General features: G+C 41.4%; 1 protein-coding gene across 4 annotated transcripts in view; it reads left to right on the top strand.

The window, feature by feature from the left end:
• CELF2 (CUGBP Elav-like family member 2) overlaps window positions 1-24,960 on the top strand; it is a 376,192-nt gene that overhangs the window by 120,082 nt on the left and 231,150 nt on the right. For 2 of the 4 annotated variants that reach the window (XM_041413441.1, XM_041413437.1), the window contains exon 1: window positions 11,877-12,114. The exons of the other annotated variants lie outside the window; for them this stretch is intronic. In XM_041413441.1, coding sequence (XP_041269375.1) covers window positions 12,041-12,114 — 74 coding nt within the window. In that variant the 5' untranslated portion in view covers window positions 11,877-12,040. Of the gene's footprint in view, window positions 1-11,876; window positions 12,115-24,960 lie in introns of those variants that run through there. 4 annotated transcript variants of the gene reach the window in all.

Here is a 24,960-nt window from a genome sequence, read left to right as displayed (position 1 = left end):
CGAGAAGCCAAGAGGTTATGGATTATCATGTGCTTGCATGCTGTGTGTTGTGCATAAACATGAAGAAAGCAAGGATAGTGTTTAATATTATGGGACCATGGCATAATTCACTTCCTTGGGAGAACTTCTTTCAAGACAAACATTAACTCATTCACAACCGCTCTGCTCTGCCTGAACTGGAGGGTGGAAACAGTGGCATGTTTTTATAAAGTTATTTTTCTATCATGTCATGTTGCAGCAGCCTGAGCTTTCTAGCAGCTACTGCCCTTTGTGAGTGGCAATAAAGTGAGTCCCTCACTCTCAGTTAAGCGGAAATGCCCCTTCAGGGATAGCCCAGAGCAGTGGGAATGCCACTTCTGTAGAAGCCACCAACAGACACCTGGGCAGCAAAACCAGCCACGACTTTTAAGGACTATTCAATACTATAACTGTTCCCTAAGCACTCTGCTCACAGGTGAGTTCATCCCAAACTTACTGTAGTTTCTATGTTTTCAGATAAAATGTTGCATAAAATACATATACAATTATATTTCTTTTTTGTCTTGGATTGAAAATTATTTTGGTTTTTTCTAAGGGTATTTTCTTACATTACATTCACATCAAAGACTGATTTTTGAATTAGTTTGTGTGAATCCTACTAAAAAGAATAATCTTTCTATGCATATTTACTGAAATATTGCTTTCTGAGCCATAACAATTATTATTAACATCAAAGAAGGTGAAGCAAAGCTGTAACACAAGTAATTTCTTAGCATGTTTAACAAAAGTAATGGCTTTTGAAAGACTGCATAGGTTTAGAGATCTTATGCCTGAGCACAGAGGTGTCCTCAGTGCTGCCTGCTTTGAATCTCACCCATTCACAAAGCAATGTGGTGCCTTGTAGTTGTCAAACTTGGCAACATCTGTTTCCACAACAGAGCTAAGAGAGGTAATTCAGACTCTACATGAGTTGTTTTTGTTCTTGCAATGATCAGGTGTAATGTCAAAACATGAACACCTTCAGTCCTACCTGTTAGAGAAAGAGCAAGACAAGTCTTAGCCTGGGACATGGCTTTCCATGCTTCCATAGGGATATGGAATTGAATTATATTAATTTATTAGCCTGGACTCTGTGTGTATTTATTTATTTATTTACTTACTTTCACATTCATGAGCCACAATCATCACCATGCTAATATTTTCTTTGTTAAGAGAGGATGACACTGACATGTTTCTATTATCAGATTTAACTATGAAGGGATTGAGATCCGCCCTGCAGATAAAGACTGGGGGGTGAAAAGATGAATGTGAGTTGGCAATGTCCACTCACAGCCCAGGAAGCCAATTGTGTTCTGGGCTGCAGCAGAAGAAGGGTGGCCAGCAGGTTGAGGGAGGTGATTCCCTCCATCTACCACACCCTCATGAGATTCCAGCTGCAGTACCTCTTCCAAGTCTGGAGTCCTCAACAAGTCCTCAACATGGAACAGTTGGATTGGATCCAGAGGAGGGCCACAAAAGCAGTCAGTCTGGAATACCTTCCCTAAGGAGACAGGATGAAAGATTTGTGGTTGTCCAGCCTGGAGAAGAGAAGGTTCCGGGGAGATGTTAGAGCAGCCGTTCAGTACCTAAAGGGGGCTTATAGGAAACATTTTTTTAGCAGGGCCTGTTGGTATGGGACATGGGATTGTGGCTTTAAACGAAAACAGTGTTGATTCAGGCTAGGCATGAGGAGGCAATTTTTCACAATGAGGCTGGTGAAACACTGGAACAGGTTGCACAGAGAGGTGGTGGCTGTCCCATCCCTGGAAACATTCACAGTCAAGCTGAACACGGCTCTGAGCAACCTGATCTACTTGAAGCTGTCCCTGTTCATGGCATGGGAGTTGGAAGTAGATGACCTTTAAAGGTCCCTTTCAACACAAACCATTCTATGATTCTATTCTATATAAGATTGCAAACTATACCTTTGGGGCTGAAAAACAAAGCAAGTGTTCAATTAATATTCATATCTAGAAGTTTTACTGCAAGTGTAGATTGTGCTTGAATACTTAAGAAGTCATTCAGGAGTGAATCAATACTAATTATTGTAATCAGGAGGGTTAATTAGCTGAAGATGCTGCTGATGGAAAGTTCACTGCTTACAGCCCTGAAAACACCTAAGTTGATGAAATCTGAAAGCAAGATGTCTAAGAGGACTTTGTGTGGAGAGAAACATTTGGCTTTCCTTTGGCATTTCAAGAGCCAGTCATTCCAAAGGGGAAACATAGCCTGTACTTTGTATTTTGCATTATATTAATTCAGGGGGTATTAGAAGATGCAACTAAATCTGTCGTGAAGATATTTTGTGGTCGTCTCTCAATAAATGCAAGTACCATTTTGGATAACCTGTACTGTCTCTGCTGCATTCATTTGTAGATTACCATAAATTAATATGAATAATCTTATGCATTTGAAATCTGTTCCAGCACTGTTATTTGGAACAGGTTTTTTTTCTCCATTTGTGTTCAGGCACAGGGACTTTACATGGTACATGTACATAAATTACACATGCTCTGTTACTATTACACATATATATGTGTGCATGCATACATGTGTGCACTTAAGTTTAAACATTTTTCATTGAGGGTGTGTATTTCTATAATCCTGTGCCCTTAAAACTCCCACTCAGTTTCCATCTGCAAAACAGTATTCAACTACATATGATTCAGAGGACAGTTATTGAAGAAGGAGTTAATGAAATTTAAGTTAGATGACAAGGAATAAAGACTGAAAAGAAATTACTGAAGAAAATCCTTTTATTTTCCCTCAATTAGAGAAGTTGTGTTTCTTGAAGTGAGCATTACTGAATTCAAACAAAATCCAGTTGTACAAAACCTTTTCCACAAGTGATTTGCAAGATTTTATATTTAATGCTGGGTGCTTGGGTTTTGCATTGGTTTTTGTTGTTGGGTTTTGGTTTTTTTTTTCCTTTTCCTCTAGTTGTATCTCTTAACCAATACAAATGTCTGGATGTTAATTCAAGAAAAAAAATCCTACAGAAAGCCCCCTCTCAGTCACACACACACACATAACCCCCCAAGTAAAGTGATGCTTTCAGAGGAGAGAAATCCTATTTCAAAACACATCCTTCTTTCCTTTCTAATGACATTAGAGATTATCACGTGCATGTGCTATTTGTCTTTGCAACTGTTTTCCTATGACTGTTTTACTGCTTCCAACACATTTACTTGTATGTCAGCCATAGAAAAGGTAACTGAAAATGGCAGTTGTTGAGAAAGCATGTCGCCATGCCTGGAATGACATGCATTATCAGGGCAGCAGGAGTTGCTGGCTCTACAGCCCATTTCTACTTGACCTGCAGAATGATTGGCTGCCTGGGATGGTGATGAATCACTGGAGTTTATGAAACAAGACTGCTGGCATCCTCACAGAGGAAATAAAAACGGGATTTTTTTTTGCTTTCCCCCTCTAACATTCTTGCTGTGACAAAAAGATTTTTTTTTTTTTTTTTTTTTTTTTTTTTTTTTTACATTTTGTATTGCTTCTGTGTTATTTCACCCTGCAGCAGAAACAAATGTGTCAATTAAAGTTGCTTTAGTACTGTTCTCAGCAAGTTAATGATGCACTGAAGGTTAACTATCTTTATTGGATGGAAATGGTCAGGAATTCTCCGAAATTTTGTATAAATCTTGATCTGGACTCTAATTTTCTCATCTTTCACTCCAGTCTTGAGACTGAGATAGCATAACTAGTAATCAGCTCAAGCGGGATGTAAAAACTATTTCAGCTGTTACCACACACCACTTTATTTTCTCTGATAGTATAAGGATCAGTGACCATTCCTTGGGCTAATATCAGTCAGATCCATCTTCAGCACTTCTAAACTAATGACTTAAATGACATTTCTGGAAAGCACTGACTCCCAGATTTGCACTCACTTTCTAGGTGGTTCGTGAAATTATATTGTGCATTAAGCCCACGTTACTGGATTAGGCTGTTATGAGCCTGTGCTTGCAGGAAAGTACTGTGGGGCTGCAAATCTGCCAGTGCACTGACAAGGCTGACACAGCGTGGATCACAAGCTGCCCTGTAAAATGCAGCCAAGTAAAAATGATCCTTCCATTTCAATTAAAACACCCAAAATTGTGTTTGGGGGTGGGGGAATGGGGAGAACTACTTGTTTATCTCTCCACGTAGCATACTCAGTGTGCTGATGTGTTACCCTGTGTCCCTTATTTGGGTAAAACAACCCATTTTTAAGTTAACTCTCTCTGATTCAAAGAAATAAGATTACCAGTAAAATTGCTCAGGAAGTTTTAAATACAGCACTTATATGAATATAATGCTTTTTGCCATTACATGAGAGAGGGTTTTTCCTCAACTCTCATGCTTTGCTGCCCAAGCTTTTTCTCCACTAGCTTTGAAAAGCAGTTTGCATACTCGCATCAGTTATTAGACTTTTTCACCTTCCTCCGAATAATTCAGCTGCTGCTGGACACTGCAGAGGCTGCAACACTCTGGTTATTTAAGGCACAGCTTTCCAATGACCCTTGTGAAATAGAGGAGGGCAAACTTTAACCAGCGAGAAGGGCAGCACAAGGAACTGTTGCTTGTGCCCTTCGGTGTGTGAGGGGTAAATGCTGTCCTTGCTCTGGAGTTCCCATGGCAGCAAATCAGCAGGTCATCCTCAAGAGCAGCCTTTGAGGATGCCAGACAACAGTCTGTCACCAGGAGGAAGAGAGAGCAGAGAGTTTGAGGAAGAGGAAAAAAAATTCTAGAAAATCAGAGAGAGGATAGGGGAAACTAAATGGAGGAGTGGAAAGTATTCAAACACAGATCATCTGGAAATTGAACCTCGCACGTGCAGATACCTGTGGATGACAGGATGTCTGTGCTACAGAGTGAATTTAAGATTCAAATCCAGCACATGCCCTCCCTGGAAGCTGCAGGTCAGCATCTGAGGGATTGAGGGCTTCTAGAAGCGAAACAGAGAATTATCAGAAAACTTAAAATTTTAGAGACTCTAAATTCAATGGTACAACCTCTTGATTTCATTTTCCTTCTGCCTAAAAAAGATTTATCTTTTGCTAAACTGTGAGGAAGAAGCTCACTCTGAAGCTTGAGAATTTGCCTGCATCATTTCAGCCCACATTTAATTTTAATGAGAGAGTTATATAACCCCTTTAAAAATAACAAAACACTAACAGAACTGCATTGGCAACACCAGGTGTTCTGCAGTGCTGCTCCAATGAATCATATGGAGATTTGTCTGTGCACGGCTGATGAACATACATTAAACTCAGTTAACCCCCACCCCTCAGTAAAGCAATCCAAAGTGACCAAAATTTTTCCTAAAGAGCCTTTCTCACAAAACAATGCCTAACTAGATGCCTGCCCCAGGAACCTCGTGGTTCCAGCACTTGTCCCTTACAAAGTTTTTGTATCAAGGTGTTGAGTTTTTCTTTAAAAGTTGCCGATGAATTGTTGTGACCTTTCAAAGTGAAACATTGTATGTTAAACACTAAATTGGGTTAAATTATTTGGTTCAGAAAAGAAAATCAATGTTCCTCTTTGTTGTACTGAGCCCCAGATCCCTGAAATTGTTAAGAACAGGACAATTAACAGGTATATCTGGGAAAAATAATCATGTGACTTCATCAATGTTCCTCTCAGACAGAGAATCTGTGGGAAAACTGAATCAGTGACTTGAACTTGTTAAACATCTTGGTTCAGATGCCATTCTTGATTCTAGGAAATCCCTCAGCCACCAGCTGCCACCACTTGCCATATTCATGCTTTTTCTCTTTCCATCCCTTATCAGAGGCAGGGTCATGGGCTAGGGGGACATTTTTATCTGCCTTATGTGATAATTCTTACACCGTTAATTTAAGGGGGAAAAACCCCAAACTACTAAAACCAGGCATGGTGCAGTTTTCTGCACATCCAAATGCCTTACAGTTACTTCTGGAGCCTTTTCTTTGTGCCCTTCATGTCTGATATTTAATGGTTTCTGTCTGTGAAACAAAGATAGCTTCTTTGCATATTTTCAGGGTGATTGTTGTTTTTGAGGATTGACATGTATGCTAGGCACTTAATGAGCAAATGAAAAAAGGAGACCTGTGAAATTTCTTACCTTAAAGATGGCACAATTTGTGTTTAAGGTGAAAGCCAATAATTTGCAGTGTAAAAGAAAGAAAAACACGTGGTAGAAGTGAGGATGAAGGTTAAGCTCATAAGGATCTTGCTGCTAGAAGCGGAGTGCAGTGGGTTAATGCAGATATTGTAATAAGCCCCTCAGATGTCTTTACGTTTTGTTTTTAAAAATAAGTCTCCTTTTGGCTTCTTGTCTCTTTTGATGTCCCTTACTCACATTCTTTCTTTGCTGATGCCACATTAGAACTTCACACTTACTTTTGCCCGTGGCGTTTGGAGTTGGAGATGCCCCCCAGCATCACCTCCTGATCCAAGCCATTCTCACCATCTACCTCCTTCATCCTGCCTCTTTCCCAATAACCAGCCTCTACAGAATGGCAAAAATCTCCAGAAAACTCAAATTTATATAAAATGAGAGAGATTTTTGTGTCTTCAGTAGTTCTTCTGTGGGTGTAGATGGCAGGGAGGAATGTTTTTTGTTACAGTGGGATTTTTCCTCTACTCTTTGAAGAAATAGGTGGGGCATATTGGGAGGATGGAGCAACACAAGAGCACCAGGTGTGTGATTTCTCCTGTCCTAAGACAAGATATAATAGACAAATCCAAGACTATTCAGTTCTCTCTTACATGGTTGTTTGGAAAGGTGCCTTTTTTTACCATAAACAACATGTCTGCTCTCTAGCAGGAAATCAGGTCTGGTCAGTGTTTGCAGTACCCCAGTTTCTCTCCTTTTTGGGCAGAGGTTGTTGATAGTTAGCAGGTGAGACGATAAGGTGGTCCACTGGAAAAAAAAAAAAAAAAAAAAAAAAGAAGAAGAATTAAAAAACAATGCCTGTTGCCAAGTCAAGATAAGACTGAGTTGACAAAAGCTGGGGTCTTGTGTCTATATGCACAAGGCACTAACACAAAGGTAACACCTGTGGATCGACAGTAATGCTCTTCAACTGGATTGCAAATAAACAACAGGACAAGAAGACTTAGTCTTCCAAAAATATGCTTTCCTTCAGTATTCTCTTAATGTAGTGCTGAGCTCAGGAACCGCCCAGCTGGAGCAGAGGTTACTGGGCAGCTTCTGCTCAGCACCAGCCCTGAGCAGGATTGGACCTGAGGGTGATGACTGACTGTCCCGTGTATTTGGTGCTGTTCACAAAGGAGGGTGTTCCTCTAAATTAAAGGCCTTTCCAAAAAACCCTCCATTCCATGTAGCATCTGCCCTATGCCATAATTTGTTGCCTAATTGTTTTCGGAAAGATTGAGTTATTACCCACAAAAGGGAACAAAGGCCCTTTACCCACAGTGGGATGAAATCACCTCATCACTGGTATAAAATAGGAAGGAAAAAAAAAAGAGAAGTGAGTGGGAAGTTTTACTATAGCAACCAAGTTTACATAATATCAATGCGCTTCAAGTGAAAGCTCTAGAAATGCTTAATTTGAGGGACCTTTTCACAGGACTAATTTTAAATGACGTTTATTTCTGAAGATTACTGATGAGCTACAGTAGCCTACGGAAGCGGAGGGAGCCACACAACCACTATTTTAAATACTTAAAATTCATTGATCACCTTTTTCATTTTCTTTTTAAGAGGATTTCAGTTATATGCAAGTTATTTTATTTCTCAAAATGAATGGAAGACTGCTGTGTATTTGGTTTTGTAAATATAAAATCCTTACTGAAAGGTTAAGATTTCATAATTCAAATTTTTATTCCATTATAATATATAATTGACAAAGACAGTTTTGTTCCAGGTAATCACAAATGGTAAAATGGTGTAGAATTGCACCCATTACTTTTTACCATTCAAGGAAATGCACTACTTTTTGCTCTAATTGTTAATGATTTTTACACCATTCTCTAGTCCTGCCCAAGTGGTCATTTGCTTTGCTTTGCTGTTTCTTCACGCTCCCTCCCCTTCTTGCCCCTCTAGAAGTCTGCTACTAAGAGTTAGGCTGATGGGCTCCCTCCCTTGTAGGCAGGTATGCTCACATCCCATTACACAAACCAAAATGCTCTTAGTACTTCCTGCTCTTAGTCACACCACTACTTCCAGGCTCATGGCTTGCCTGGAAGATTATTTCTCTGTGGAAGATAGCAACCACCTCGTTTGCATTCACCAGCTCTAGCTGGACCAGATTCCTGCTCCCCCTCACATTAGTGGAAGATCCTGAGTGATTCCAGTGGAGTCATTCGAGCCTGCTGCAAATTTACACCGTGGTCGCTGAGCTCTGCTTCTGCTGCCTCTGTTAGAAACTTGCTTTGATGCCAGAGATAAGCTGAATCCCAAGCATGTTCATTGGCTTAGGGGGGAATAAAGCAGAGGATTTGAACTCTCTTCATATTGCCTTGCAGGCTTGGGAGAGAGTGAAGTCATTCAGAAACTTTCCCTTGAAGTGCTTCCAACAGTAGCATTTCATTGGCCCAAAACTTGGAGGCAAGCTGATTAGAAGAATGGCAATTAATTATAGGGTGAGGAGGGGGTCTGGAGGGGGGATGTGATATGAGCTCCACACTGGATTTGGCTCTGGGATCTGGAAAGGAAGGGGGTGTCTGCTCTTTTTGTCACTCACTGAAGAAGCCACAGGCAGTGATGTCAGAGTGAGCTCACACACACAACAAGTCACTTGCTCAGGCCTTCTGGAGATGAACTTTTTGGTGGTTTTTTTTGTTTGTTTGTTTGTTTGGTTTTTTTTTGTTTTTTTTTTAGTTTGTTTCATTTTTTTTTCTCTGAAGAGTTATGCAATTTTCAAAGGTTGAGTTGTTTGGAGAAATTGTATGTAGCTCTGTGTTTGAAAAGCTGCTTGAACAGTGAGTAATCTGCAAAGGTGAGGTGGAACTGCTTCATCGGCCCCGCTCAGATGGATGGAGAAACTGAGGGACACAGAGTAAACGTGCCAAACAGGGTCTGGGCCTCTGAAATGAGGATAGGAGGGATAGGAGGCAGCATTTGTAGCTGGAATAGGATTAAAGCCCGAGAATTGATGATTCCAAATTCTAGATTCCTCCCACAAAACTGCCATATGCTCCACCAGTTGAAAAAGCTTAATATTGGTGGGCAGCAATAATGCAGCTCCTCTAAGCCAGTGTTTAGAGCCATTGTCTGATTTGTGCCGTGAAAATAAATGCAGTTTCACTTGCCACTCTCGCTTCCCATTTCCCTCTGTACTGTAGCAACACATCAGAGCTTCCACTTTTCTCTTAATTTTTAATAAAAGCTGCTATTTTGCTCACATGTGCTAGTCAAGACTCTGGCATTAATGATACAAATAACAGAGCTGAGCCTATAAGAGTGTGTGAAACAATCAGGATTTTTTGTTTCTTGCCACTTACCCTCTGCCATCGAGAGTTAATTCATACATAGACACTACATAATTTATGTTTGAGAACCAAATTATTCGAATGCAATTTTTCCCTCTAAGCTCTCCTTGAGTCGTATCTCGGTATCTTTTATGGAAAGGGTTCCTTTTTGCATTTGACCCTGTTCCTGCTTCTAACTTTTAAATGGCAAAAGCAAATGTGCTTTGAAAAGTGTGTTACACTGTAGTTGTTAAATAAAGCAATAACCTATGCACTTGTAATGCTTTCTCTATGACCTACTTACATACTACTTCACCCTCCTTATAGTATGATTAAAAGCTGCTTTGAATCCACTATTCCCTCAAGGGATTTGAGGCTAGAATTTAACAAACTGCTGAGAAGGCTTAAGTCAGTAAGAGGGCTTCCCTACAGCTTCTTCCAGCTAATTCACATGTAATTAAAAGGAAAATAAATATTTCAAAAGAACATACGTTTTAATGAAGCATTTTTAAGCACTTACACCTTGCATAATGGGGCAAATTTATAAAGATCTCTCTATTCCATACGCAGATTTTAAGCAAAATTATTTGTGATCCTTTCCTCCTCCCTCTTTGCATCCTGTGCAAAGCGTGGATTTACTTTTCAGTCAGCAGCAGTGGGACTGTGGTCCTTAGAAGTGACAGGCTGGTGAGACTGAAGTCCCTTAGATTTAGCATGTACCAAAAAAAACTCGTGATGAAGAGGTGCAGATCCAGCCGCACAGGGCGAAGTGGGGGTGGAGACTTCTTAGTTAAAAGAATATCTTCATCCTCACTGAGCTGCCCGTATTTCTTCTGAGCTAAAACCTGTCCCTTCTGCAGTGGCAAGATTTTGAAATTGAAAGTTAATCCAACTCTGCTCTGGGCCGGATTAACCACCATGGAGGCCTCAGATCAAAGACCAGGTGGCTGCATCCAGCTGGAGAAAGTTGTGCTGGTTTCTCCTTTCATTTGGACTTTGCACTTAATTTTTTTATCCACTGTATAGTCAGTCCTACGCTGTGATGGATGGGTGGCGTAAAGGAATCACCATGAATTTAGTCAAGAGGAGCCATAGCTTTGCTTTGTGCCTTTCTATGGGGATGTTTAGGTGCCATGGTGACGAGGACAGTATGTGAACATATAGAGCAGAGCAGATTAATAACACTATAGGTATCTGTTCAGGATTGCAGCTGTCCTATGGGGATTATGCTGAGGGCCAAGTGAACCTTTTCTTTCTTTAGTCTTGCAAAGTAGGCAAAAATTTTAGCAGCCTGAGGGGGTTTTCTTCCTTTTTAACTCTTTAAAATTGGTAAGTCTCTTAGTGCAATAAACTGGACTCTAAAAACTTGCCCATTCTGTATTTTTTTTCCCTATCAAATCAACAATGGTCAAAATTTAAATAAAAATTGGCCTGACTGATAACACATTCTTTATGGATCAATTTAATTTTTATATTAGAATGCTCTTTGAAAAGTTTAAGCATAGTAGTAGGTCTTAATTTGCATTTGCTACTTTTTGCAAGTGTTGATTATCCATAACAAATCAAATTATAAAACCTAGAGAGAGATTCAGATGGAGAAGCACACACAGTGGAGAGGAACGTTCTGTCTGTCTAGACTGCTCAGATCACCTAGTAATCTTCGTAAATATGTTAATATTCTTTTGCCTGAAGCGGCTTTGTATTGAAGCAAGTCGGTCTTGGAGATGGAAAGGAAAATTTATACAGATTTTCAGGGGGCGGTGGCGTGGAGGGGGGGGCCTCCAGCTATTTGTATGTGTGGAATTTTGTGCGCGTCTTGGTGGTGACACTTCTGTGCGCGGCCAACTCTGAGAGCAGCGAGGCTGGGAGCGGGTTTTTGGGAGGTTACAGCCATGAGAAAGGATTTGCCGTCATTAGTTATTTAAATCCCTCTTTCTGATCAGCGAGGACAGAGTTACTACCAGTCTCTCGCCAGCCAGTAACATCACTCTGAGCATTTAAAAGACTGCCAAGGTCTGAATGGCAGGAGTTTGAGTGGAGAGACAGCCTGCACCCAGAACCTGACCAAACACTCCCAGTGCCCCCAGGCTGGCTCCGGCCGCACCGGGCAGCGCCGTGCCCGTGTGAGGGAGCAGAGCCCGCCCCGGGCTGTCCGCGCCGCGGGGCCACTGCCCCGCCGGGCTCGGCTGACCCCTCACGGCCGCGGGGCCGGGCAGCGCTGCGGAGGCGCCGGGCGGGTCCCGCCGCCCCCGGAGCCGCGCCGGGCGGAGCCGCGGAGCCCCGGGCGGGCAGCCCCCAGGCCGGCGGCGGCAATAGGCCTCTCCCGGGGCGGCGGGGGCGCAGGGGTTAACGGGGAGCCGCAGCGGGGAGATGGCTCCGCCTCCCCGCTCAGCACCTGGCGCTCCACCGACAGTTGCCTCAGCAGTCGATTTCGGAGGGGATTGGCGGAAAAAACCGAGAGGGGGAGAGAAATGTGACAACTGCCGGGGCTGGCGGCTGCCGCGGGGAGGCCTCCGCACCTGTGCCTGCCGCTCCGCCGCCCGGCGCAGTTGTGGGATCCGCCGCGCCCCGCCGCATCCTCCCGCCGACCGCCGCGGCGCCCCCGGAGCCCAGCATGACTTCTTCGTTCAAGCTGGATTTCCTTCCGGAGATGATGGTCGACGGCCGCTTGCTGGTCTCTGACAGAATGTAAGTGGCGGCGGGGCTGCCGCCGGGTCCTCCCCGCCCCGGCTCCGGGTACCGCCCGGCACCGAGCCCCCGCCGCGGGGCGCGGGGCTCCGGCCGGCTCCCTCCCGCACCGCCCGCCCTTCCGCGGGAAGGGAAGGGGGACTCGTACCCCCAGCCACCCCCCTTCCCGAGTCACTTGGTGGTCTCCGTGTCGTGCCCCCTCCCGGGGTGCTCAGCGTCCCGCAGGTCGGTGCCGGCGGGCGCGGGGGTTATCGGATGATGATGATGATGATGCAACGTGGAGAAACGCGCGTCGGTCGCGCGTAGCTGAACGCTCTGCCCTCCGTGCCCAGCGGAGCCCTCCACAGACACCTGTCCCCTGCAGCCAGCCCGGACCCACCCGTGTCTTAGCACCCCTTGCCGGCAGAATAAAAATGTCCCCGGCAAATTTTCACCAGCTTTCAAATTCAGATGAAATACTAAGCATCCACTGGAAGTGCCAGGCAGAATGCAAGGATTTGGCGGGTTTTTGGGGTGTTTTTCCCCCCCCATACCGTCCCCGACAGCTGCCTGGTACAGCGAGTGTTAATTAGGGTGAGGATGGTTGTTTTACATGCAGTTGAAGTGGGGATGAGATGTATTGGAAGGCGCTTAATGCTGGAATTTCAGAAGGAGAAGTATTCCCCTAGCCCGGCTCTGCTCTGTTAATCTCGGTCTGAAAGTTTCGATTATCATCCTCTTGAGCATTGCCAATTGGCAGGTATTTTCAGGTAACCTAACGCTTGTATGAAAAAGCAAAAGCTAGAAATGATGAAATAGACATCTGCTGAAAGATACGAAGTGTGAGGACTGTGCTGTATTGTTTTACAGTATCCAAAATATCTTTTATTTTGTTGCTTTTTCTTCTTTCATCGGGATGACAAACGTGGTTTGAGTTACATTAGAAAGAAGCGAGAGGCTTTGGCATTGACTCTGCATTGAAGCTGTTCTGGTTGAGGCAGCACTTAAGTTACAAGTGTAAATAAACCCGTATGTGCAGCAGAGAGTGTCACCTGCAATTGGCACAAATCAGGTTGCATACTGTGCCCCCATCTAAGGCTATTCAGACTTTTATTGCCTTTTTTACTGGTAACCAAACTTTCTCAGAGGTGGAATGCTTTTCCCTTGCAGCAGCAGTGTTCTGCATGGAGACATTCAGTAGTGGCCAGTTGTTCAGACAGCTGAGGTTTAGTGAGTGTGTGGGAGAGGGGCAAGAGTCAAGCTACTTGGTGCAGATGACTTACACTATTTTTACAGTCCTTGAAGGACAGCAAAGTGTGTAAATGCTGCCTCTTGTCTTAAATTTGTGGTCTTAGATTCAAAGGTGTTCTGTGCTGTGTTTTGCTCTTCCCATTGTAAAATCCCAGAGTTTATTTGCGTCAGTCAGTTTTGGTACAAATGCTGTCAATTTTTACCGTTTTGCAGGGAAATCGCAGAGGTTTGCCCATTAGGGTACAAAGTAGCAGCTGAATATTGGTATCTCTTGCTCGGCAGCCCTCTGTAGGGACCTGCCACAGCCAAACTTCCCCTTGTTTGCATCATCTCAGCTTTGATTAGACTTTCTACCTGCTGTCCTTCCAGGCAGTCAGAAAAGATCCTGCTAACAAACATCTCCAAGCTCAAAGGCACTATTAACTGTGGCTGATGATGCCCTGTTGTCACTTAAGCTTATATAACTTTATCTTCAATTTACCCCTCGAGGTGGGGGAGTACCACGTCAAACTATTTCTTCTGCATTGCTCTCTTCATACTCCTTTTCTCTCTGAAGCATCCATAATATATCTTAACACAGCTTGAAACACAGTCAGTGTTCATTAGACACAGAGCTTAATGTGTGTCCAAAGATACAAAAACTAGTCTAGAGAAATGTCAGCTCCTAAGTTGATCTTGAAATCCAGAAGTTTGATAATGGAGTTGTTAAATGCACAATTCTTGTAGGGTTGGTGCTGGTTCTTCATGCATTTTTGGGGGGGAGGGGTGACTAAGTGCTCTCTTGAAGGAAAAAACTTTGCCTCCTGTATCATCAGTGGTCGTGACATGATGTGCTTCCTTGTATAAACCAAACCTTGCCTTGCTGCTGATCTAACTGTGGAGATGGTGTGATTTCAAGGGATCCTGTGTCATGCATGCAAATTAATATTGAGTCTAAATTGCCATGAACTCAGGGAGCTTCTATTCCTAACAAAAACAGTCTTGAAACTGAACGCTGTGTGTGGAGCTTTGCTGCGCTGCCTTTCTAATACTCTGTCATTCGCTGTTTAAAACCATCTTTATCTCGTCCTTCTGAGCCAAGTGGTGACATATATTTATTTGCAAGTCCCCAACTCTCTGGACTAATCAGTGCTGACGAGGATGCAGTTTGATTACGCATCAGGGGTCAGGGGCACACGAGCACCTTCCCCTTTAGCTGCCCCCCCAGGCGAGCGGCGAGCCGCCAGCAGCGTTAGCGGGGTGGCGCGGAGCATCCGAGAGCACGCTCCGAGTTACCACGCTGCACAAAACTTTTAACCTCGCCATCTGCTCCAGCCATTCCTGTAGCTCAGTTCACTCTTTAGCAGAAAGGAATTTCTTATTTTAGAGCAAGGCAATTAGCAAAATATATGTATAGCATTTATCTTTTGCAGCACAAGCTGGGGAAACTAGACTTTTTTTTAAGGTGCCGGTGGCATATCAGATGTTTTGGGAAATTGGTAGCATACAATATCACTTGCACTTCTTCTTTGCACATTTAAAAATATTTGTAAAGGGATTTATTTTCAAAATCATCCTTTATTTCAATGAAAGAGAAAAAGGGGATTTTTCAGGGAATAACTTTCAGTGCATACCTAGTGTGAAAGTCAGCTGCCAGCCTGATAATTGCAAAGTTAAAATGCTTTTACCTCTGTGAGAATGTTAATGACTCTTAAATGCTGCTCGCTTTCAAATTTTGCTGCTGTTGCTATATAGCTAAACAGAAATAAAATAGAACATCAGATACATTGAGCATGACTGTGTATAATTAAACTGTATGCATGGCATCAGTGTACCTGGTTAGTGACTGAATGGCAATTTACTAGTAAAAATTAATTAATGACATGTCATTGGAAAATAGATACTCTAGGATATGAAGCATAAAAATGCATGAACTTCTGTTTTTGAGGACAGATGGCAAGCTAGATGCTCTAACCATGGTAAATGCCTGCAAAGAGCCCTGTGTGCTCTGGGAAGGATCAGGAATTGTTTGACCGCTGTTGTGCACTGTGGGGAAGAGGCAGTTCTGAGGAAAATACTCTGATACATGTAGGCGAAACATACAGATGGAATGTGTGTGTGTATCTGGACAGGGTAGGAGAGGGTTAATGGTTACTAAGTGAGGTTATAAAATCTGAGTTCAATGTAATTTGCTGATTTCACTGGCTCACATGTACATGCCAACTGGATGATTGTGAAGTGGTTGCTTTGAGGATTAAATGCTCCTCGTTGTACCCCCCCCATGTTGATTTCCGCAATACCACAGAAGATTTTTCAATTCCATGTTCCACATTTCAGTGCCTGGGATCACCTTTCGTGTAATGAGTATCAGTGTTTTTTACTACTGAAACAAACTCAAATTTTACTTTAATTTTTGGTAGCAGGATATAATGCCAATAAAGTGTGTTATGCTTCAACAGTGCGCGTGCAACTGCATGGGTTACAAGGCAATAATGTGAAAAAATATTAAGCCTTTAAATTTCTTTCTCTTCTAATCAAAAATGAGTCAAAAGCCGAGATATGTGCAATATGCTGATTAAAAAGCCAGTGAAGACCAATTTTTGATACTTTTGGTTTGTACTTGCTCTTTAGTAAATAAGAAATGTCACCATTCACAGGACATGCTTGCATTTTAAAATCCAGAACTTCATTTTCTGCAGTAAAGCTGCAATATAGGACCTTTTTTTTTTTATTATTTTTTTTTTTTTTTTTTTAGCAAAAATCTGGAGATAACAAATTTATGTTTTTAAACTTAACTGCAGGGAAACTCAACAGCCTGTCAACATTTTTTTTCCCATTTTCTGGTCTTTTTTATATCTAGAATATCAAATCATGATTTCCTAACTGAAAATAGACAGGTATTTTTAAGACCACAGTCTCATCCTTATACTGGCACTTTATTCTAACTTTGATTCAGTAATAGCTTTATTTTAAGTAATATGACTTTTACTTAAATTACTTGTGTGACAGATTCCTTGGGCCACTACTGAGGAAAAGCAAAGCAAAAAAAGAAGAAAAATTTTGACTGGTGCCAATGAGCTTCAGAAAGCTTCAGAAAGGAAAATATATCTTTGGATGTCTATTAAGTAATTACAATTTCATGGTGTCCTTCTCCCCATCATCTTTTCTAGAATCTCATTCAGAAGTTAACCTACGATAACTCTCAGCACATCAATATTTAAATATATCTTTCACTTCCTATGATACGATCTCACAAGTTTAAGCCTCCCCCACACGTATTCATCATCCAAATTAATCATCAGTTATGATTGCTCTAACAACTTTGATAATTCTAAATATTTCATTGGCATTTTAGGATGTTTGATATCTTATGAGCATTTGGACTGTTCAAATTTCATGATTAATTCACAGATAAATATAAAAATATTTGACCAAACCGATACAGGAGAAAGGTGTACAAAATCTTTTCTTTTTCAAAAGCACCTAGAATAGCAAGAGTACACTTGAGCAAGACAATATTCTACAGAGAAATAATTGTTTTATTGCTCAAGCAAATAAAAACTTCTTTCCCTCTAAAGTGGAGAGGCAACGTTTTGGTTTTCTTTCCTTTCCCTTCGTTTCCACACACTGTTTCCTATAGGGGATTATTTCTTGTGTGTTCTTATAGTTCCAAAATATATTGCATCTCCTGACATGATTTCCTTTGATTAAAACAAACTGGTGGCAGGGCAAGGTTAACCAGAGGCTAAAGTCACAAAATAGGGAATATATGTAGAAAGGAAGGCTGAGCTTTCCTTAGCAAAGAAGTGGGAGTACAAGAAAAACCTTCATAGGTACAAGAAAAATGCAGGAACAAGAATGCCTATTTGGAAAATAAAAACTAATTGGAGCAATAAATGTAATGTTCTCAAGTACTTGTGAAATAATTATTCCCCTTTAGAATCATCATACTTTAATTGCTTTCCAACACGTTCCTGCATTCTCTGTGACTGTGGAAAGGAGGAGAAGGGCTTGTGTTCCCTTCAGGATTTCATTTTTCATTTGCAGTAAGCTGCTGGCTTTCTCATAAAGGTTTTCAGAAATATGTTGCCTTAAACGCTGTTGTGTTCTTCCATATGGTGTTAAATAGAAAAGGTGAATGGCAGATGCTGAAGGTATAAATTCCCTCCTAACGTCCAGATAAAGCACCCTGAGATTTAGTGGTGCAGCTCTCCATCCTCTGTATCACAGATTTATAATCAATCTCTCATTTTCATTGAGACTGGGTTACGTAAATAGGACACACTTCAGTAGTGTATTCTCTTTGCTCACAGCTTGATTCTTGAAAATTCAGCTGACAATAGTTTAAAATTATAATATTAATAAAGAGGAGATCATCTGGCCTTCAAAATGACATCTGAAAGCAGCTTCTGTTTTGTGTTAAATCTTAATTACTGTGTTTAAATGAATGCCTAAATGAGCCAATTCACAAAGGAGTTGCCTACTGTACCAATAGTGCCTGTTTGGTGATTTTTTTTTTCTTTCCATTTACACAAATATAAAAAAATAGTTTATATGGATGAGAACAGCTGCATTCTCTTGCCTCTTACAACTCAGCTGAAGAAGGCTGAGTATCTTGAGTGTGTTCTCTGCCTTGGGATGGTTTCTCCCTTGCCTGCCAAATGGTGGCAACACTTAAAGTCAAGTTCAAAAGCAATGCTCTGAAACAAACATTGGTGTAAGAGCTGTGAGAAAGATCCTGCACCGACCTCCTGGGCCATATTTTGTGCCTTTACCCATCACTTACTATCAGGGGCAGCATGTTGTCACAGCTGAGGGCAGGATTTAGGGCTTAGTACTGTGGAGAGACTTAGTCCATGCCTGTGAGTGCTCCAGGCTGTGGTTAGGCTGGAAGGGATGTGCTCCTGCCCACTTCTGCTCAGCTTAGCCTGGAAGCAGAGAGCTGTGTCCAGGTTACCCTGGAAGGAGACACCGTGCCCAGCTGTGCCCAGCTGTGCCCTGCTCCCCACTGCATCAGGGATGGACTCATCCCCTGCAGAGGAGCATGCAGGGAATTTATGTCCTTGATTTCCCCTCAGCCTGTGCATAGTGAGCCACTTCAGGTTTGCCAGGGAAACAGCAGCAACAGCGACCTGAGAATTTTGCTTTATGATTTTCACATCCCTGTTCATTTCTTAAATTGTTGTGTGGATCTTACCCTGGGGTTTTAAGAGTTTACAACCATGGTTATTCCAGAGATGTAGCTATTGCTCTTTGAGGAAAATGGTTTTACTGATCTACTGGGTTTTTTTTCATTATTATTATTTTTTCTCTTTGCCATGTTAGTGTGACACGGAAAATGTAGTCCCGGCAGAAACACCTGACACTGTCCCAGCAGTCATAGGCAGCAATTCATTGCAACATTAATTTACAACTTTTTCAGTGTCTTGCCACTTAAATGTACTCACTCCTAGATAAGAGTGGAGATTTTGAGAGGAATCTCCAGACACAGGCACCCTTTAGCTGGTGTGTGTAGCTGGGTATCTCCATGACATAACTACGACCCTTTCAGTCCCAGGTTGTGCTTTCTCTTGTATTCCCTTCCTACCTCCTATGTGCTTTGAAGCAGCTCCAGTCTGATTGCAAGCCACAGCTGACAAGAGATATCTTTTGTTTCATAACCCTGAAAAATAATGAAAATCCATCATCCTCTTAATTCCAAAGGTGTGACATCTTCTTGCTTAATATGTAAGAGTGCTCTTCCCATTTCTTGCTCCTCAAAAGCTTTGCACCACTGAATTGCTCAGAAATGCAAAAAAAACCCAAACATCCACAGCTTGCTTGACCCACCACTTGTGTTGTTGACTCCAGGGGCACTTGGTCCAGTGATGGTTTCTGGCCTAGTGTGAGATAAGTGCACTTCATTTGCTTGAAACAGGCCTAGTAGTTGAAAATTATTAGCTTCTGGAAGAGGATAACTGCATTTGAAAATCTACAAAATGAAGTGTTCTGTTCCCTTCTTTTTTTTTTTTTTTTTTTTTTTTTTTTTTCTGGCTCATTCAATTGCTTGGCTCTGTCAGCCTTTGCCTGCAATTCATTGCTAGTGAGAGAGACATCTGGTTCTGCCCTTTATCAATAAAAGCTTTTATATATATAATTTTTTTATATTTCAACACAGATGGAATGTAGAACAAGCATTAGGAGTTTAAAATGTTGTCAAACATACTCCATGCCCAGTGGCTATTGCTTAAAGAAAACCCTGTTCTACACTTTGTTCTCATACAAGATGCTCTAGAAATTGCAAATTTCATGGCTGTGGTTTGTCTTGATTTCACCATGAGTTTTAGTAAACTTGATCCTTTTGTTGTGTCTTGCAGGGAAATAAAAATACTCTTATCTGAAATGTCTCTCTATTAGCATATAGAAAAGCTGATAATTTCATTAGTCAGTAAATGAACTTTCAATTTTTTTCTTAATTTAGTTTCATTTTTTCTTCCAAGATCTTATTGCTTAGAAACCAGTTTCTCATATTCTAATGGCCCTATCCAAACTACATTAAACCCCTGCTGTCCAAAACAAAAACGAAGCAAACAAACAAGAAAAAAAAACCAACAGAGATAAAAAAAGAGTTCAGGAAATCACAGTGACTATTACTTTAGGTATGCATTTAGTCATTAAAATTGATTCCAGAAAATATCTTGATTGGGAAGATATTCAGAGATTTGACCACAAAACCAGAAATGCTGAATTAAGGAATAACCACAGATAATCTAGATGATCTCTCCAGGGGAAAAAAAAAGCAGAAGTCATTGCTCTTGTCCTAATCTGACCCATGTCATTCAACTTCTTCCTCGAAGTACTGAATTTTTAGGATTTCCAGGTGAGCACTGGCTTTTCCCGGCAGGATCAGTGTTGCCAGCTCCTTCTGGAGATCAGTATTGAGTGGGAGGGGACCAGGGGGAAGAGGAAGGAATAAAATTAGCATTTAATTTTGCAGGATGTGGAAAAATCAATGAGAAGTGAAGCAATTCTTAGAAAAAGAGCACCTCTCTGGACACGTAAAGCACTATTATCTGATGTTTTATTACCAGCTATAGCCTGTAGTCCCTGTTCAAGCCAAACTTCCGCTGGGCTTCCAGGAGCTTGGCTTGAATCAGGAATGCATAATGCTGGGCTTTGCATCCCGTGCCAGGCTGCCCAGCTCTGAGCAATGAATTGCAGTCGTGTACGTGGGTTTTGCAGCCTTTTTCTCATTGCTCGCCTCGGAGCGAACTTCAGCATGGAAACATGAAGCAAATAACTTTTCAGATGCTGTTCTACCTTGCTAGCAGAGTGCCTGTCTTGATGATGAAGTGGAAGATAAGTCAGTTTGAGTTGGGCAGGTATTCTTTTGAGGCATGTTCACACATCTCAGGTAGGGGCAGGGGGGTTCTACTCCTCTTGTCAAATCTTTTTCCCTTTGCCAGAGAGAAGGATTCATCTCAACGCCTGAGGGCTCTCAGCTTTCACAGATATCTTTATTGTTTGGCTGCAGAAGATAGAGTACAACTTCCCTTTTAAGCTGGTTTGTTGTCTGTGGAGAAGAGAGTAAATGCAGCAGCTTCATAACTGTGCTTGGATATAGTTGAAGAAAGTCCAGCACTATATTGCAGATTTTTAAAACAATTGGGTTTGCCTGGTTTCATTGTCCCCTAAGTGCAGCCTAGTATCTCACTTGGTAGACCAAATTTATTTATCTTCAAGACAAGGCTGTGTAGAATAGGAAAAGCTCAGGGTTCCAGTATATTCTTCTTACCATTCCCATGTATTTGCTGTTCCTACGGTGTTTCACTGGAATAGGATGAAGCTTTGTGTATGCTTTAGTATGTATTGCACAACATAATGATTTAGGGTCTGATTCTGGGTATTTTTGAGCCTTTTTTCTTTCTGCAGTGACTGTTTCAATGTGGCCATATAGATGTTGACAAAGAGTTCTTTCTCATTGTCATTGGAAAGTAAGACAGCAGCAACTCTTCAGTATAAACCCTTCCTTTGAAACCAAAATTCACAGAGGAAGGAGACCTGTTGTCCAGCAAGAAATATTGCTTACAAGGCTTAATGTGGTCCAAAGAGTCTTCAAGAACACTGGCTGATTTCTGTGTTTTCAAAGCATTGTTACAGGCTCCTTCAGGTCACTTTTTCTTCCCCCACATGCACAGACTATCGGATTTGGGAAGAGGTCCTGGAGGAGCCTCATTGCTGCCTGTTTGTCTGTGCTGATGAACAGCAGGCCAATTGTAGCAAGAGATACGCTCTGGAATTCAGAAAGGAGCAATTTTCAGCTTGCTCAGATGCCCATATTGCTACCTGGAATCTCTGCAGGAGCTGGAGCCTATTTGGCTGATTCTGTGCCTCTTTGCTCTCTCTGTCCTCACCTCTACATCAGGGGATGCTTAGACTTTACTTTACTGGCCTTCAGAGGATCTGAAGGTCTCTGAGCACCCCTTGCCTCTCCATTTCTTCTCAAGTGGGGAAAGGCAACAGAGAGGACTGCTGCTGACTTCAGCCATCAGGCCTCTGATTTTCCTGTTTGGTTTGGAGCCACATATACAGAGTGAATTTGGAGTTAAGAGATGCCAGGCCTCTGGGTAAAATGAATATTGTGGAGCAGAAAAAGGTATGTATTTAGGCAAGGCTTTCATATAAGATGCAAATGCAGGATTACTTAGCAGAGAAAATAATAATTTAAAATTAATGTTATATTTAAAAAGTGGAGCATCATTTGTGTTAACAGGAATGAAGGTTTTATTTTTAAGCTCAGCAAAGCCCCATATCCCAGAAAATGCGAAAATGCTGCTGATAATTTCTGGACGTGAACCTGGAAGGCTTCATGGAAACTTAAAAATAAATCAACTTCCCTCTTCTTTCCCAATACTCTTTGGGAAAAAAAAAAAAGGTGTAAATATTTAACAGCAAATAATCACATTGCCAAGAACAGCAAACAGCCTTTTTATTCTATTCTATAATATGCTGTAAATAATGAAACTCTCATAGATCTAGCTGATTTTTTTTATCAGTGAAGAAGCATAGCATGTAGCACTTTAAAAATCCATCAACATAGCTAAAACTCTTTTTCCAGTCTCTTACCACTTCATGCTATATTTTTCTCCGTCCCTGACATATGCAATTTGCCCACCTTATGTTTGTTTGAAATACTGGAAGCCTTCAGCCTACTCTGATCCATCCATGTTTCAAGCAGGAAGTCATCCCTGCTCTTTTCTACCTTGTGAATTAAGAACTATCCTGCTTTTCTCTCCCTTATCACCATCCTTTCAATATCCACAAAAACACCACTGTGATTCCTTCCCTGATTCTCTGGTAGATGAAGTTCCTACAAATACCTGTAAAACATTTACTTTGTTTTCTTCCTTCTTTGATAAGTAAGAGTGATAATAAGTAATAAGTAATAATAAGTAATAATTCAATCTATTGAATTTGGGAGAGAACCACCTAGAATTTAGATCTGAAGTGCTTAATGATTTTATATTCTTACCATCCAGATAGTGATTCAAATTTCCAAAGTCCCTGAAAGCCTGACCAGCCTTTCTCTGGTCTGTGTTCCGTGACCCAGCAGACTGGAATTATCAACCCTGACTGTGATTTTGTAGGTCTTCTGGGGATCTGTTGCTTGACAAAGTATAGTAGTTTTTCTTGCATTTTGGTAATGGATGTTATAGTAAGTTCTCTCAGCTTTATTTTTTTAAACAGTCTTGTCTACAAGTTGTGAACCAAATACAATACTATCACGTTGTTTTCTTTTTTCTCACAACCACAAGTTGCCCTACTTACCCAATGCAAATCACTGTGGATCTACACAACATGCCTTTCTCAGGGGCATCTGTTAATTCCATGTGACAGGCTGGGGAGTTTCAGCCAGGAATATCGAGCACCAAAAGAAGACCTGGTTAGACTCAGTAGGATTTACATTTTAAGCAATCCTCCCAAATTATAGCTTTGACAGACCTTGTGTGTGAGCAGTTTCTTCTTTAGGTGAGACTTTCATCATTAACAGCATTCCCCTTTACAGTAAATATATACAGCACCAAGGTACATGATGCTGCTGGAAGACACAGGGGCCTCAGTAGATTGCAACCTTTTCTCAAAGCGCTTGACTTTTTATACAATGAAACTGGTGGTAAAACTCAATGAAAATGAGTGGTTTAGAATCAGCTCCAATATTCAGGTTCCAGAAAGACTGGTTGTTATAAATAAATTAAGGACTGAATCCAAAGCTCATTGAGTCCATGGGCAGGCTCCCTTTGATTTCGAAGCACTCTGTGTCTGTGATCCAAACGCACCGCGAACAAATAAAGACAAAGAATTTATGTTGATTGGACATATTCAGTATGACAAGAGCTTAAGTCTGATTCTCCTCTTTGCTTATGAAACACAACTGTGAGCTTCTCCCCGGGGTTGCTGAAAAAGAGGTATTTTGGTAGCTGCATGCTAGGACTCCCAATTAGTGCAAGCGCTGGCTCCTAGTGCTAAGAATCACAGTGCTCTATGAAATGAGACAAAGTTATGGAGAGGGAGAGAAGGTTATAGCTGATAACAATGTGTTGTGGGGTTATCTTGATTTGCCTTCAGGGCTTTAAAGGTATTAATTTATCCTCCTATTTTTATTTTTGTTAATTCTTTTGAAAAAGTCATTTTGATCTGTTTAATGGCATCAAACCACTTGCAGTAAAATTGTGGGCTTTAGGTAGAGGAGGTTTTCTGCTGGCTGAATGCCCTCTGCTCTCCTCCTTTGTGCTGGTTGGAATATTTTGTGGCATCAGTCTCTGGGTCTGCCTTGGAACTACTCTGGGACTTGGGGACACTGTGTAAGTTCTTCCTGTGTGTAAAACCTTGTTTAGAAAGTGGGTTTATTTTCTTAGTCAAGGAGCTCAAGACACTCCAAGGGATGGATATGTTGAAAGTAGCACAATAGTAGAATCAAGATCACTTGATCAGACTGATTCTGGTTTACTACTGTAGTAGTTGCTGAATAGAGAAGAACAAATCTTTTTTCCTTACAATATAATTAACTTACATGAAGCAGAAGTCTGATACAGATTTATTTTTTAATATCAGATACATATATTTTATTTTACCCTAAAATAGTTTACTCTTCCGGGTCTTCTGAACAAATCAAATGATTGATTTCTTTTTCTGAAATTCTTATCATGTTAGCTTTGAAGCAGCCTTCAGTCCCATTTCCAAACTGAAGCTGGTTGGTTTGTCTCCAAGTGACTTCCCCTCATGAAACCTTGATAACTTTTCACTTGCTATCTTTTTGTTCTGATCTAGATTTACTTTTGCAACTGCAGAAGGCATGATCATTTGAACAAGGTGCGCTGAGGTGTACACCTCTACACTTTTAGCTACTGTGTTTCAATTTTTTAAATAGATCTCAAATTTTCAAAGTAACTCAAATTAATCTTTGTTCCAGGTAATTTAGGTTCCCTGTGCAAAAAGTAGAATAATGGGAAAAGTAAAAGCAGAATGTATGTAGGGGTTACTATAAACCACAATTCTTTTCATACTGAACATTAGCTTGTTGAAATGCCTCCACTCTTGGCAAAAGACAAGCTTCGTAACCTAAGAGGATGTGATTTGAGTGGAGTTTTCATGCCCCAT

Source organism: Onychostruthus taczanowskii, unplaced genomic scaffold (genome assembly GCF_017590055.1).
Source record: "Onychostruthus taczanowskii isolate IOZ18803 unplaced genomic scaffold, ASM1759005v1 scaffold41, whole genome shotgun sequence".
NCBI lineage: Eukaryota > Metazoa > Chordata > Aves > Passeriformes > Passeridae > Onychostruthus > Onychostruthus taczanowskii.
The sequence above is the reverse complement of the archived record's forward strand: the minus strand, read 5'-3'. Positions and strand labels throughout refer to the sequence as shown.